This window comes from Nipponia nippon, unplaced genomic scaffold, assembly GCF_047370975.1.
Source record: "Nipponia nippon isolate SJK-2023a ecotype South Korea unplaced genomic scaffold, ASM4737097v1 scaffold_35, whole genome shotgun sequence".
Lineage (NCBI taxonomy): Eukaryota > Metazoa > Chordata > Aves > Pelecaniformes > Threskiornithidae > Nipponia > Nipponia nippon.
In genome coordinates, this window is record NW_028262353.1 from 1719454 (window position 1) to 1730676 (window position 11223).

Genomic DNA, 11223 nt, shown 5'->3' on the forward strand with positions numbered 1-11223 from the left:
TGTTTGGGGGGGTCCGGGGGGTGGGGTCCCCCCCAGGTGTGTCCCCACCCCTGTCCCAGCGCACAGGCGTGTGCCCCGCAGCCCAGGGCTGTCACACACGCGTGTTCCCACGTGTGTCCCCCCCCACGCACATGGCCGTGCATCCCTTACTCACGTCCCCCCCCCCGTGTCCCCGCAGCCCCCGCGCACACGTCTGTGTCCCCACGTGTGTCCCTGTCCACCCCCCCAGGCACCTTGGGGAACCCCCCCCCGGACGCCTGGGTCCCCCCCGGCTCAGGGCGGGGCAGGGGGGCGGGGCAGGGGGGGACGGGGCGACACACGGGGTTTGGGGGGGCTGGCATGTTGGGGGGGCCGGGGGGGCCACGCTAGCGCAGCAGCGACCACTTGATCTGCTCCTTTGCCGACTGCAGCACCTGTGGGGGGGGGTAGTGTCGGGCACGGGGCACCCATGGGTGCGGGGGGGCCCGGGGGCAGCGAGGTGGGGACGGGGGATGTGGGGAGCTGTCCCGGGGGGTCACTGGGGTGTTAGGGGGACCCGGGGGCACCCATGGGCATGGGGTGGACACATGGGGGGGCTCAGGGGCACCCAGGTGGCATTGGGGGCCACGGGGGGGGGATTGGGAGGGATACGGGGACACTGGGGGCAGCTGGGGACACCCAGGTGGCACTTGGGGACACCCAGGGGCACAGGCGGTTGGTGGGCTCGGAGGTGGGAGGGGGGGGGGCACTGCCAGCCCTGGGGGGGTCCCGGGGGGGGGGCAGGCCCTACCTGCGAGACCGTCTGCTCCGTGAGGGGCACGTCCTCGCCCTGCGACACAGGGAGGGAGGGAGGTGGGTGTCTGGGGGGGGGCACCCATGGCCCCCCCTCACGCCCACCATTCCTGCCCCCCCCAGCACCCCAGCACGGCCTCCCCGCGGCCCCCCCCGTACCCGCACGGCCACGCGGTGCACCACTTGCTGGGGGTCACTCTCCAGGACGACGCTGGAGGGAGGAAACAGAGACCCGTCAGCACCCAGCACCCCGCCGCGGGGCCCGCGGGCACCCAGGGAGGGGGGACGCAGACTCCTGGGGGGTCACAGACACTCACCCACCGTCCACGATCTCGTCCACAGCCAGGAAGAGCCCCTCCATGTTCTCCAGCAGCGCCCGCTTCTCCACGTTCTTCCTGGGGGGGCCCTGTTCGCTCAGCACCCACAGGCCCCCTCCCTCCCCCAGCAATGGGACCCCCCACTCTGGGCACCCACAGCCCCCCAGGTGGCCCCCGGGATGTGCCTGCTGTGTCCCCCCCCCACCCGTGCCAGTGCCCGTTGGGGCCCCCTGGAGCCATGGGTGTCTCCCCAGGACCCTGTGTGCCACCCCACCCAGGAATTTGGGTGCCCTCCAGGACCAATGGCTACCCCCTAGGACCCATGGGTGCCCCCCCCAGGACCACAGGTGGCCCCCCCCAGGACCATGGGTGCCCCCCCAGGGCCACGGGTAGCCCCCCAGGGCCATGGGTGGCCCCCCCCAGGACCCGTCGTACCGCAGCATCTGGCTGAGCGAGTCGAAGAGGCAGTTGAGGACGGCCGTGAGCATCAGCTGGGGGACAGCAGGGTCACACGGTGGCACTGCCAGATGGGGACACCCCGAGGTGCCCCCCCCACAGGCCTGGTGGCACCTTCTGTGTCCCCTCCCTGTCCTGTTATCCCTCCACGTCCCCAGCCCGCCACCCTGGTGTCCCCAACCCACCACCCCTGGGTGTCCACCCCAGCCCTGTCACCCCTGGGTGTCCCCAGCCACCTCGTTCTCGTGGGAGCTGCCGATGACGTAGAAGTAGAGGTCGATGCTGCTCTTGTAGACGACGGTCAGCCCCTCGAGCAGCGCGATCTCGCCTGCGGGCACAGCCTGGCGTCACCCCTGCGGGCCCCCCGGCATGGCCCCGGTGTCCCCGCGGGGGTGGCAGCCCCCCCCAGGGGACACGCACGTCCCCATCCCCGAAACACGCACTGTCGGTGCGGTGGGTCTTGTTGAAGATGTTCTTCTCGAAGGCTTTCTGCTCCTTGGCGCTGGGGTACGTGTCATCGTAGTACTGCAGGGACAGTGGCACGTGGGGACCCCCCCCACCAGGCCCCAAGGAGCTCCCCTGACCCTGCTCTGGGCCACCAACCCTGTCCCCACACCCCTGTCCCTGCCCTGGGCCACCAAACTTCCCCTTGTCCATGCCACATGCCACCCCAACGTGCCCCCTGTGGCCTCCACGTCTCTGCCCTGAATTGCATCCCAGCCATCCCGGTGCCACCGAGTGTCCCCCTGTCCCCACGTCTCCCTGGAGCGGTGACCCCGTCCCTGTCCCCATCCCCACACCTCGTGTGTCACCATCACCCTTGCCGTGCCCCTCACCTTGGCAAAGAGCCGGTCGCCATCGTTGTCCAGGATGATGACGGCTTTGACGGTGTAGAGGGACGGCTCCTGCAGGGACACGGCCACCGTCACCCCACTGCCACCCCATTCCCAGGGACAGGGGCACCCCCAGCCCAGCGAGGGGGGACATCCTGTGTCACCGCACCACCCCCCTGTCACCCAAACACCGCCTCGGTGGCACTGAGGACACCAGGAAGGAGCCTGTGTCCGGCACCCCCGTCCTGGCGAGGGGGTCCCAGGTGGTGGCCGCTGCAGGGCCAGGCCGGGGGGTCCCTGTCCCCATCCCTGTCCCCGTCCCCGTCGATCCGGGTGCTCCCGAGCTCCCGGGACCAAGTTCTGTGATGCACTGACTGCCCATAGCCACAGCCGGAGTGTAGGACAGAACCTCGCCCCGGGCGCTGCCAGGCCACCGACGGCCACCAACGGCCACCACCGATGGCCACCACCGACGGCCACCGCCCACGGCCACCGCCACCCCCAGCCGCAGCAGGGACCCCGTGGGCACCGCCGGTGGGGACGGCCACCCACCGCCCCGGGAATTGTCACCCCACAGGCAGGACAAGGCCACCGTGGCGGGGGGGGGCACTGCCACCCCATGGGCAGGGAGAAGCCCCCCCTTACCCCCACTGGCACTTACCCCCCCCATTGCTCCCCACTTACCCCCCTCATTGCCCCCCACTTACCCCCATTGCCCCCCACTTACCCCACTGGCACCCCCATTTACCCCCTCACTGGCCCCCCATTCACTTCCCCATTTACCCCACTGGCACCCCCAATTTAACCCCATTGGCCCCCCCAATCACCCCTCCATTTACCCCCATTGGCACCCCCTTTAGCCCATTGGCACCCCCTCTTTACCCCCCATTCACTCCCCCATTGCCCCCCACTGGCACCCCTCATTTACCCCCTTACTGCCCCCCCATTCCCCCCCCCATTTACCCCATTGGCACCCCCAATTTAACCCCATTGCCCCCCCATTGGCACCCCCCTTGATCCCCCATTTACCCCATTGGCACCCCATTGCCCCCCCCCCATTTACCCCCATTGGCAACCCCTTTACTCCATTAGCACCCCCAATTTAACCCCATTGCCCCCCCATTTACCCCCATTTAACCCCATTACCCCCCATTCACCCCCTCACTGCCCCCCCATTTACCCCCATGGGCACCCCCAATTCAAACCCCATCGCCCCCCCATTCGCACCCCCCTTTACCCCCCATGGCCCCCCCCGCGCCCCGTCCTCTCCCACTGACCCCCACCGCCCCCACCGCCCCCGGCCCCGCCGCCCCCTACCAGGATCAGCGCCTCCATTTTGCGCTCGCCGCTGCCGACGTGGAGCCGGAAGAGCGGACGCCGCTCATTGGCTGCTCGGCTGCCAATCACGCCGCCGGGCACCTCCCCGACGAGCCGATTGGGAAAACCCGGGTCCGATTCGACCAATCGCTACGCGCTTGAGCGTGGAGGGCGGGCCGGCCTTTCCCGCCCTTCCTGAAACGGTCGCTGATTGGAAGCGCGTCCCGTCCGTCACCGCCGCGCCGCACTCCCGGAAGCCGAGGGGGCGGTGCAGTTCCCATGGTGACCGGGGAAGCGCTGACGTCACCTCTTTGCCGGTTTCATTCAGCGGTTGGCCGGCTCGCCGGTCACGTGACCGGAAGCGGTTTCCTTTCCGTGCTCGGCCCCACCCCTCATGGGGTCACGACCCCCTGATGGGCGGGGTTATCTGTGACCTTTGGCCTCTCTGGGGTCAGGAGGGGACACGGGGGGGGCGTGGGGACACGGGGGGAGACGGGGGGACGTGGGGGGAATGGGGGGACACGGGGGGACGTGGGGGACACAGCTGGGGGCCATGGGGGACGTGGAGGGATGTGGGGGGACAGGGTGACATGGGGGGGTGTGGAGGGATGTGGGGACATGGGGGGACACGGGGGGATGTGGGGGGACACGGGGGGACACGGGGGGATGTGGGGACACGGGGGGGGACATGGGGGTTGTGGGGGGACACGGGGGAGCGTGGGGACATGAGGGGATATGGGGGGACTTGGGGATGGGGGTGCAGGGAGGGGCGTGGGGGGACGTGGGGGGACTTGGGGGGACGTGGGGACACGGGGGGATGTGGGGACTTGGGGGGACATTGGAGGATTGGGGGGACACGGGGGGACGTGGGGGACATGGCAGGGAATGGGGGGACTTGGAGGGGGCGTGGGGGGACACGGAGGACGTGGGGACATGGGGGGACGTGGGGGGGGGCGTGGATGGGGGGACCCGGGGGAGCCGGGGGGGCAGGGGGAGCGGGGGGCCGGGCAGGGGCCCCCGCGAGGCGGGGGGTGACCGAGGCCCTGGGGTGCCACCGGCGGGGCCCCGCGGGGGGGGCGGATGCCCTGGGCCCCGCCGATAACGGCGGGCGGGGGTGGCCCCCCTGTCCCCTCGTCCCCCGCGGGGCCCCGGGCTTGGGCAACCGCCGGTGGCTTCCGGACGCCTGGGTCCCCCGGGGGGGGACAGTGGGGGACACAGGAGTGTCCCCGTCACTGCCCCCCGCTCCCTGTCCCCTCCCTCTGCCCCCCTTCCCCTGTCCCCGTGTCCCCCGGCCACCCTCCCCCCGTCCCTGTGTCCCCATGTCCCCCAGCTGTGTCCCCATGTCCCCCATTCCCCTGTGTCCCTTTGACCCACCAGTGTCCACCTGTCCCCGTCCCTGTCCCCATGTCCCTATTTTTGTCCCCACGCTCCCCCCTTTCCCCATCCCCGTGTCTCCGTGCCCCCCTTTTGTGTCCCCATGTCCCTGTCCCCCCTTTCCCTGTCCCCATGTCCCCCATCCCCTGTGTCCCCATGTCCCTGTGACCCCCTAAGTGTCCCCATGTCCCCCCACCCCCCTTCCCCTGTCCCCATGTCCCCCAATTGTGTCCCAATGTCCCCTCTCCTCTTGTCCCTGTGTTCCCATGACCCCTGTTGATGTCCCCATGTCCCCCTTCCCCTGTCCCCTTGTCCCTTTGACCCACCAGTGTCCCCATCCCTGTCCCCACGCCCCCTATTTTTGTCCCCACTCCCCTCCTTTCCCTGTCCCTTTGTCCCCCAGTCCCTCTTTTGTGTCCTCATGTCCCCCATTCCCCTTGTCCCCTGTGTCCCCATGTCCCTGTGACCCCCTAAGTGTCCCCTTGTCCCCCAACCTCCCTTCCCCTGTCTCCATGTCCCCCAGTTTTGTCCCCATGTCCCCCATTCCTCTGTCCCCTTGTCCCACCAGTGTCCCTGTGTCCCCATCCCCATGCCCCCTGTTTTTGTCCCCATGCCCCCCTTTCCCCATCCCCATGTCCCCCTTTTGTGTCCCCATGTCCCCAACCTCCCTTCCCCTGTCCCCGTGTCCCCCTTTTGTGTCCCCATGTCCCCCAATCCCCTGTCCCCATGTCCCCCATCCCTCCCCCATGTCTCCTCTCCCCCCACACTTCCCCCCTCCCTCCCCGGGTTCCTGTCCCCCCCCCCCCCGCCCCCGTTGTCCCCAGGGTGTCCCTGGGGCGGGCACCCGGTGGCAGCGGGCGCGGGGCCACCCTGGGGGCTGGCGCTGCGGGGCCTCTCCCGCATCCCCGCGTCCCCGCGTCCCCGCCGGGCATGGCCCTGGCCTGAGCACAGGGCACCAGGTGGGTCCCGTGCCGGGGGGCACACGCGTGTGCAACGGGGGGAGGCGTGTGTTGGGGCTGGGCACACGCGTGTGCCCGGGGATTGGGGGATCGGGGCACGCGTGTGCCCGGGGAGGGAGCACGCGTGTGCCATGCGTTGGTGTGTTTGTGCTGGCGCACGCGTGTGCCCAGGGCTCTGGGTATTGGTGCACGCGTGTGCCCGAGGATCGCGGTGTCGGTGCACGCGTGTGTCGGGGATCGGTGCACGAGCGTGTCCAGGGAAGCATCATGTATGTGCCTGGGTGCCAGCGCACGCGTGTGCCCATGTGTTAGTGTGTGCTTGTATCGGTGCACGCGTGTGCCCAGGGATCGGGGTGTTGGTGCACACGTGTGCACTGAGGGGTGTTAGTGCACGCGTGTGCCCAGGGAGCGTTACACAAGCGTGCTCAAGGAGGGAGCACGCGTGTGCCAGGGCAGCAGAGCACGCGTGTGCCGTGTGTCGGTGCTTGTGCTGGTGCACGCGTGTGCACTGAGGGGTGTTCGTGCACGCCTGTGCCCAGGGCCATTGCACAAGCGTGTTCAGGGAGGGTGCACGCGTGTGCCCGTGTGTTTGTGAGTGTCCTGGTGCACACGTGTGCCCGAGGATCGGGGCATTGGTGCACGCGCGTGCCCAGGTATTGGTGCATGTGTGTGCCCAGGGATCGGGGCATTGGTGCACGCGTGTGCCCAGGTATTGGTGCACGCGTGTGCCCGTGTGTTTGTGAGTGTCCTGGTGTACACGTGTGCCCGAGGATCGGGGCATTGGTGCACGCGTGTGCCCAGGTATTGGTGCACGCGTGTGCCCAGGGATCGGGGCATTGGTGCACGCGTGTGCCCTGTGTCGGTGCACGCGTGTGCCCGGGTATTGGTGCACGCGTGTGCCCAGAGATCGGGGCATTGGTGCACGCGTGTGTCCTGTGTCGGTGCACGCGTGTGCCCGGGTATTGGTGCACGCGTGTGCCCAGGGATCAGGGCATTGGTGCACGCGTGTGTCCTGTGTCGGTGCACGCGTGTGCCCAGGGATCAGGGCATTGGTGCACGCGTGTGCCCGGGTATTGGTGCACGCGTGTGCCCAGGGATCGGGGCATTGGTGCACGCGTGTGTCCTGTGTTGGTGCTTGTGCTGGTGCACGCGTGTGCCCGGGGATCGGGGGGTCGGTGCACGCGTGTGCCCGGTGCGTGTGCGGGCAGGGCGCGGGCAGGGCGCGGGCAGGGCGCCAGCGGCTCGGCGGGGGGTGCCGGCAGCGGGGCCCCGGCTCAGCCCCGGGTGGGAACGGACGGAAACGGCCCCAACGGCTGCAGCGGGGCGGGGGGGGACACGGGGGGGGGGGGGGCACCCTCACCCCCACCCACCGCCGCCACGGGGCCTGCGCTGAGTTATCGTAGGGTCTCCAGGTGCTGTGTTATTGTAGGGTCTCTCTCAGCACTGTGTTATTGTAGGGTTTCGGGGCACTGTGTTATTGTAGGGTCTCCTGGTGTTGTGTTATTGTAGGGTCTCCCTGCGCACTGAGTTATTGTAGGGTCTCTTGGCGCTCTTGTTATTGTAGGGTCTCCGGGTGTTGTGTTACTGTAGGGTCTCCCTGGGTGCTGTGTCCTTATGGGGTCTCCCAGTGCCGTGTTATTGTAGGGTCTCCTGCTGCGTTATTGTAGGGTCTCCTGGGCACTGTGTCATTGTGGGGGTCTTTGGGTGTTGTGTTATTGTAGGGTCTCCCAGTGCCGTGTTATCGTAGGGTCTCCTGGTGCTGTGTTCTTGTAGGGTCTCCCTGGGTGCTCTGTTATTGTAGGGTCTCCCGGGCACTGTGTTATTGTAGGGTCTCCTGGTGTTGCGTTATTGTAGGGTCTCTGGTTGCTGTGTTGTTGTAGGGTCTCCTGGCGTTGTATTATTGTAGGGTCTCTCTGGGTGCTGTGTCCTTGTGGGGTCTCCCAGTGCTGTGTTATTGTAGGGTCTCTCTCGGCGCTCTGTTATTGTAGGGTCTCTTGGTGTTGTGTTATTGTAGGGTCTCTGGGTGCTGCGTTACTGTAGGGTGCCCCGGTGCTGTTGCTGCCGGGATGGGGGTGACACTGGGGGTGGTGGGGGGTGACTGACACGGGGGTGACACGGGGGGTGGTGGGGGGTGACACCGGGGGGTGACATGGGGGGTGACACGGGGGTGACACGGGGGGTGGCGGCTGGGCCGGCCGCGGGCACGGGGCCGTCGGTTGCTCCTTGTGCAACGTCCCGGCGTTGGGCAACGGGGTGGCGCAAGGCGGGCGGCGCCCGGGGGGCACCCATGGGTGGGGGCACACCCCCCCCCACGGCGGGGGGACGCCCCACGTCCCCCGCTGCACCCCGAAAGCAGAAGTGGAAGCCGGAAGGGACCCAGGCGTCCTGCGGGGGGGGGACGACACACACGGGGGGGGTCTGTGGGTGCCACCCCCCCGGGATGGGCGATAACCCCTTATCTGGGGCGGCAGGAGGAGGCGGCGCCGCGGCTCCGGCATGGGGGACCCCGAGGTGAGGAGGGGGGGCCGGGGGGGGTGGGGGGCTCGGGGAGCCGGGGGAGGGGGAGCTGGGGTTGGGGGTGGCACTGGGAGGTCTTGGGGGGGTGTCGGGGCTTTGGTGGGGGTCAGCTGGGGCATGGGAGCCATGGGAGGGGTCACGGAGGGGCTGGGGGGGGCTGAGGCTGTTTGGGGGGGGCTGGGGGGGCCTGGGGGTGTTTCAGGGGACCCCGGGGGTCTCAGGGATGGCAGGGGGGCTCTAGGGCCCGGGGGAGCCCGGGGGGCAAATGGGGCGGGGCCAGGAGCCGCTCGCAGCCAATCAGAGCCAACGAGACGCTTTGTCCCGCAGACGCTGGCGGCGCTCGGGGAGGTGGGGGGGCGGGGCCCCGCCTTGGCCCCGCCCCCGCCGGGCCCCGCCGAGGTGGAGCTCACGTGGCAGGAGATCCTCTCCCTCAGCGAGCTCCAGGTGCGCCACGCCCCCTCCCGCGGCCACGCCCCCTCCGCCCTGCAGCCTCCTACCGCCCCCTGGCGGCGGCCGCCCTCCCGCCGCGCCCCCCGCCCCGGCCCCCTCCCGGTGCAGCCCCGGGGACCCCCCACTGCACCCGCCCCCCCCGGGAGATCCCCAATGCCCCCCAATCACACCCCCTCCCCCTGGGAGACCCCCAATGCCTCCTCCCCCACACCCACCTCCCTGGGAGGCTCCCATCTCCCCCTAGACCCCCCCCCCCACTGCACCCCCATCCCCCCGGGAGACCCCCAATGCCCCCCCAGTCACACACACACCCCCCGGGAGACCCCCCCACTGCTCCCATCTCCCCCTAGACCCCCCCCCCCCCCATCACCCCCTCCCTCTCCCCGCAGGGCCTGGACATGGCAGCAGATGCCCCCTTCGACCCCCCCTTCTGCCCCCTCCCCCCACCCCCTCCTCCCCCTTACACCCCCCTCCAGCCCCCCCTCCACCCCCCTCCCCCCACCCCACTTCGTTCCCCCTTTCCCTCCCCCCTTCCCCAATCCTCCCCTACCAACACCCTTCCCGCCGGAGCCGGTCGCCCACCCAGCCGCTCCCCGGGGCGGCGGCAGCAGCCGGGACGCCCGGCGGGCGCTGGCCTCGGCGTTGCCCATCGGGCCCGAAGCCATCGTCAACCTGCCGGTGGAGGACTTCAACGCGCTGCTGGGCCGAGCGCGGCTGTCGGGCCCGGAGCTGGCCTTGGCGCGGGACATCCGCCGGCGCGGCAAGAACAAGGTGGCGGCGCAAAAATGTCGCCGGCGGAAATTAGAAGCCATCGCTCGCTTGCAGGCGGAATTGGGGCGGTTGGGACGGGAACGGGAGCGGCTGCTGCGGGTGCGGGGGCAGGCGGAGCGGGCGCTGGGTGCCCTGCGCCGAGACCTGGCCCGCGTTTCGGCTCAGGTGCTGGGGGCCCTGAGGGACGGGGCCGGCAACCCCCTGCCCCCCGAGCGCTTCGGGCTGCGCCTGGCGCCCGACGGGGGGCTCAGCCTGGAGAGCCCCGGGCTGGGGGAGTGAGGGGGGCCCTGGGGGGGGCCTGCACCCCATGGGGAGCAGGGGGACCCTTGGGTGCCATCCTGCACCCCCGGCAGGCCCACGGCACCCTTGGGTGACCCCTGCATCCTTGAGGGAGCAAGGGGGCCTTTGGGTCCCATCCTGCACTCCATGGAGCCCCATGGCACCCCTGGGTGACCCCTGTAGCCCATGGGTGCCATCCTGCACCCCCGGCAGGCCCACAGCACCCTTGGGTGACCCCTGTACCCCATGGTGCCATCCTGCACCCCACAGAGCCCCATGGCACCCCTGGGTAACCCCTGTAGCCCATGGGTGCCATCCTGCACCCCCTGGAGGCCCACAGCACCCTTGGGTGACCCCTGTACCCCATGGTGCCATCCTGCACCCCACAGAGCCCCATGGCACCCCTGGGTGACCCCTGTACCCCATGGGTGCCATCCTGCACCCCACAGAGGCCCACAGCACCCTTAGGTGACCCCTGCACCCTGTGGTGAGCAGTGGCACCCTTGGGTGACCCCTGCACCCCATGGTGAGCAGTGGGACCCTCCGTGCCACCCTGCACCCCACGGAGCCCAAGAGCACCCTCGGGTGCTCCCACACCCCCCCCCAACGGCGCACCCACAATGGGTCCTGCACCCCGCGGTGTCCCCAGTGTCCCCCCCGCACCCTGGGGTGTCCCCAGCTCTGTACCCACGGGGCCCCCCAGCCCTCCCGCGGCTGCGGGTGACAGCCCGGGGCCACCCCGTCACCGCCACCCCTGTACATAGACAATAAACCGCCTCAGAAAGCGGCCAGCGCCTGTGCTGCCTCTGTCACCCCGCGTCACCCGTCACCTCCTGTCCCATCGCCCCGAGGTGACACATTCCTGCCACCTCCTGTCCTTCTCTGTCCCCCCAGGGCGAGGAGGTGTCCCCAAGCAACGCACGCCTACCCGCCAGCTCCTGTCCCCGTCACCTCCGGGTGACATGGGGCCCTCGCCTTCCCTGCGCTGCCCCAGCCCTGGCAACCTCCTCCCACCCTCTCCGTCCCCCATCCCTGTCCCCTCCATCCTCATCCCCGTCCTGTCTCAGCACCACCCTGTCCCCAAACCCTCCATGTCCCCTCCACGGCCGCTCCATCCCCTCTCTCCTTGTCCCCGTCCTGTCCCCTCCATCCCCTCTCTCCTTGTCCCCGTCCTGTCCC

General features: G+C 69.8%; 2 protein-coding genes across 2 annotated transcripts; one reads left to right on the forward strand and one right to left on the reverse strand.

The window, feature by feature from the left end:
* Nucleotides 1–311: 311 nt before the first annotated feature.
* Nucleotides 312–3933, reverse strand: COPZ1 (coat protein complex I subunit zeta 1). The gene is made up of 9 exons (XM_087771084.1): nt 3695–3933; nt 2381–2449; nt 1988–2069; nt 1781–1872; nt 1524–1579; nt 1089–1166; nt 931–982; nt 770–808; nt 312–413 (listed from the first exon to the last, which is right to left on the reverse strand). Exons 1-9 carry the CDS (start codon nt 3710–3712, stop codon nt 366–368), a joined length of 534 nt encoding a protein of 177 aa, XP_087627210.1. The 5' UTR covers nt 3713–3933; the 3' UTR covers nt 312–365.
* A 1950-nt stretch (nt 3934–5883) lies between these two features.
* On the forward strand, nt 5884–10831 carry NFE2 (nuclear factor, erythroid 2). The gene is given in 5 exon segments (XM_087771090.1): nt 5884–6027; nt 8499–8538; nt 8872–8988; nt 9384–9396; nt 9398–10831. Coding segments are annotated over 4 exon segments (792 nt in total). The 5' UTR covers nt 5884–6027; nt 8499–8523; the 3' UTR covers nt 10045–10831.
* Nucleotides 10832–11223: the final 392 nt, after the last annotated feature.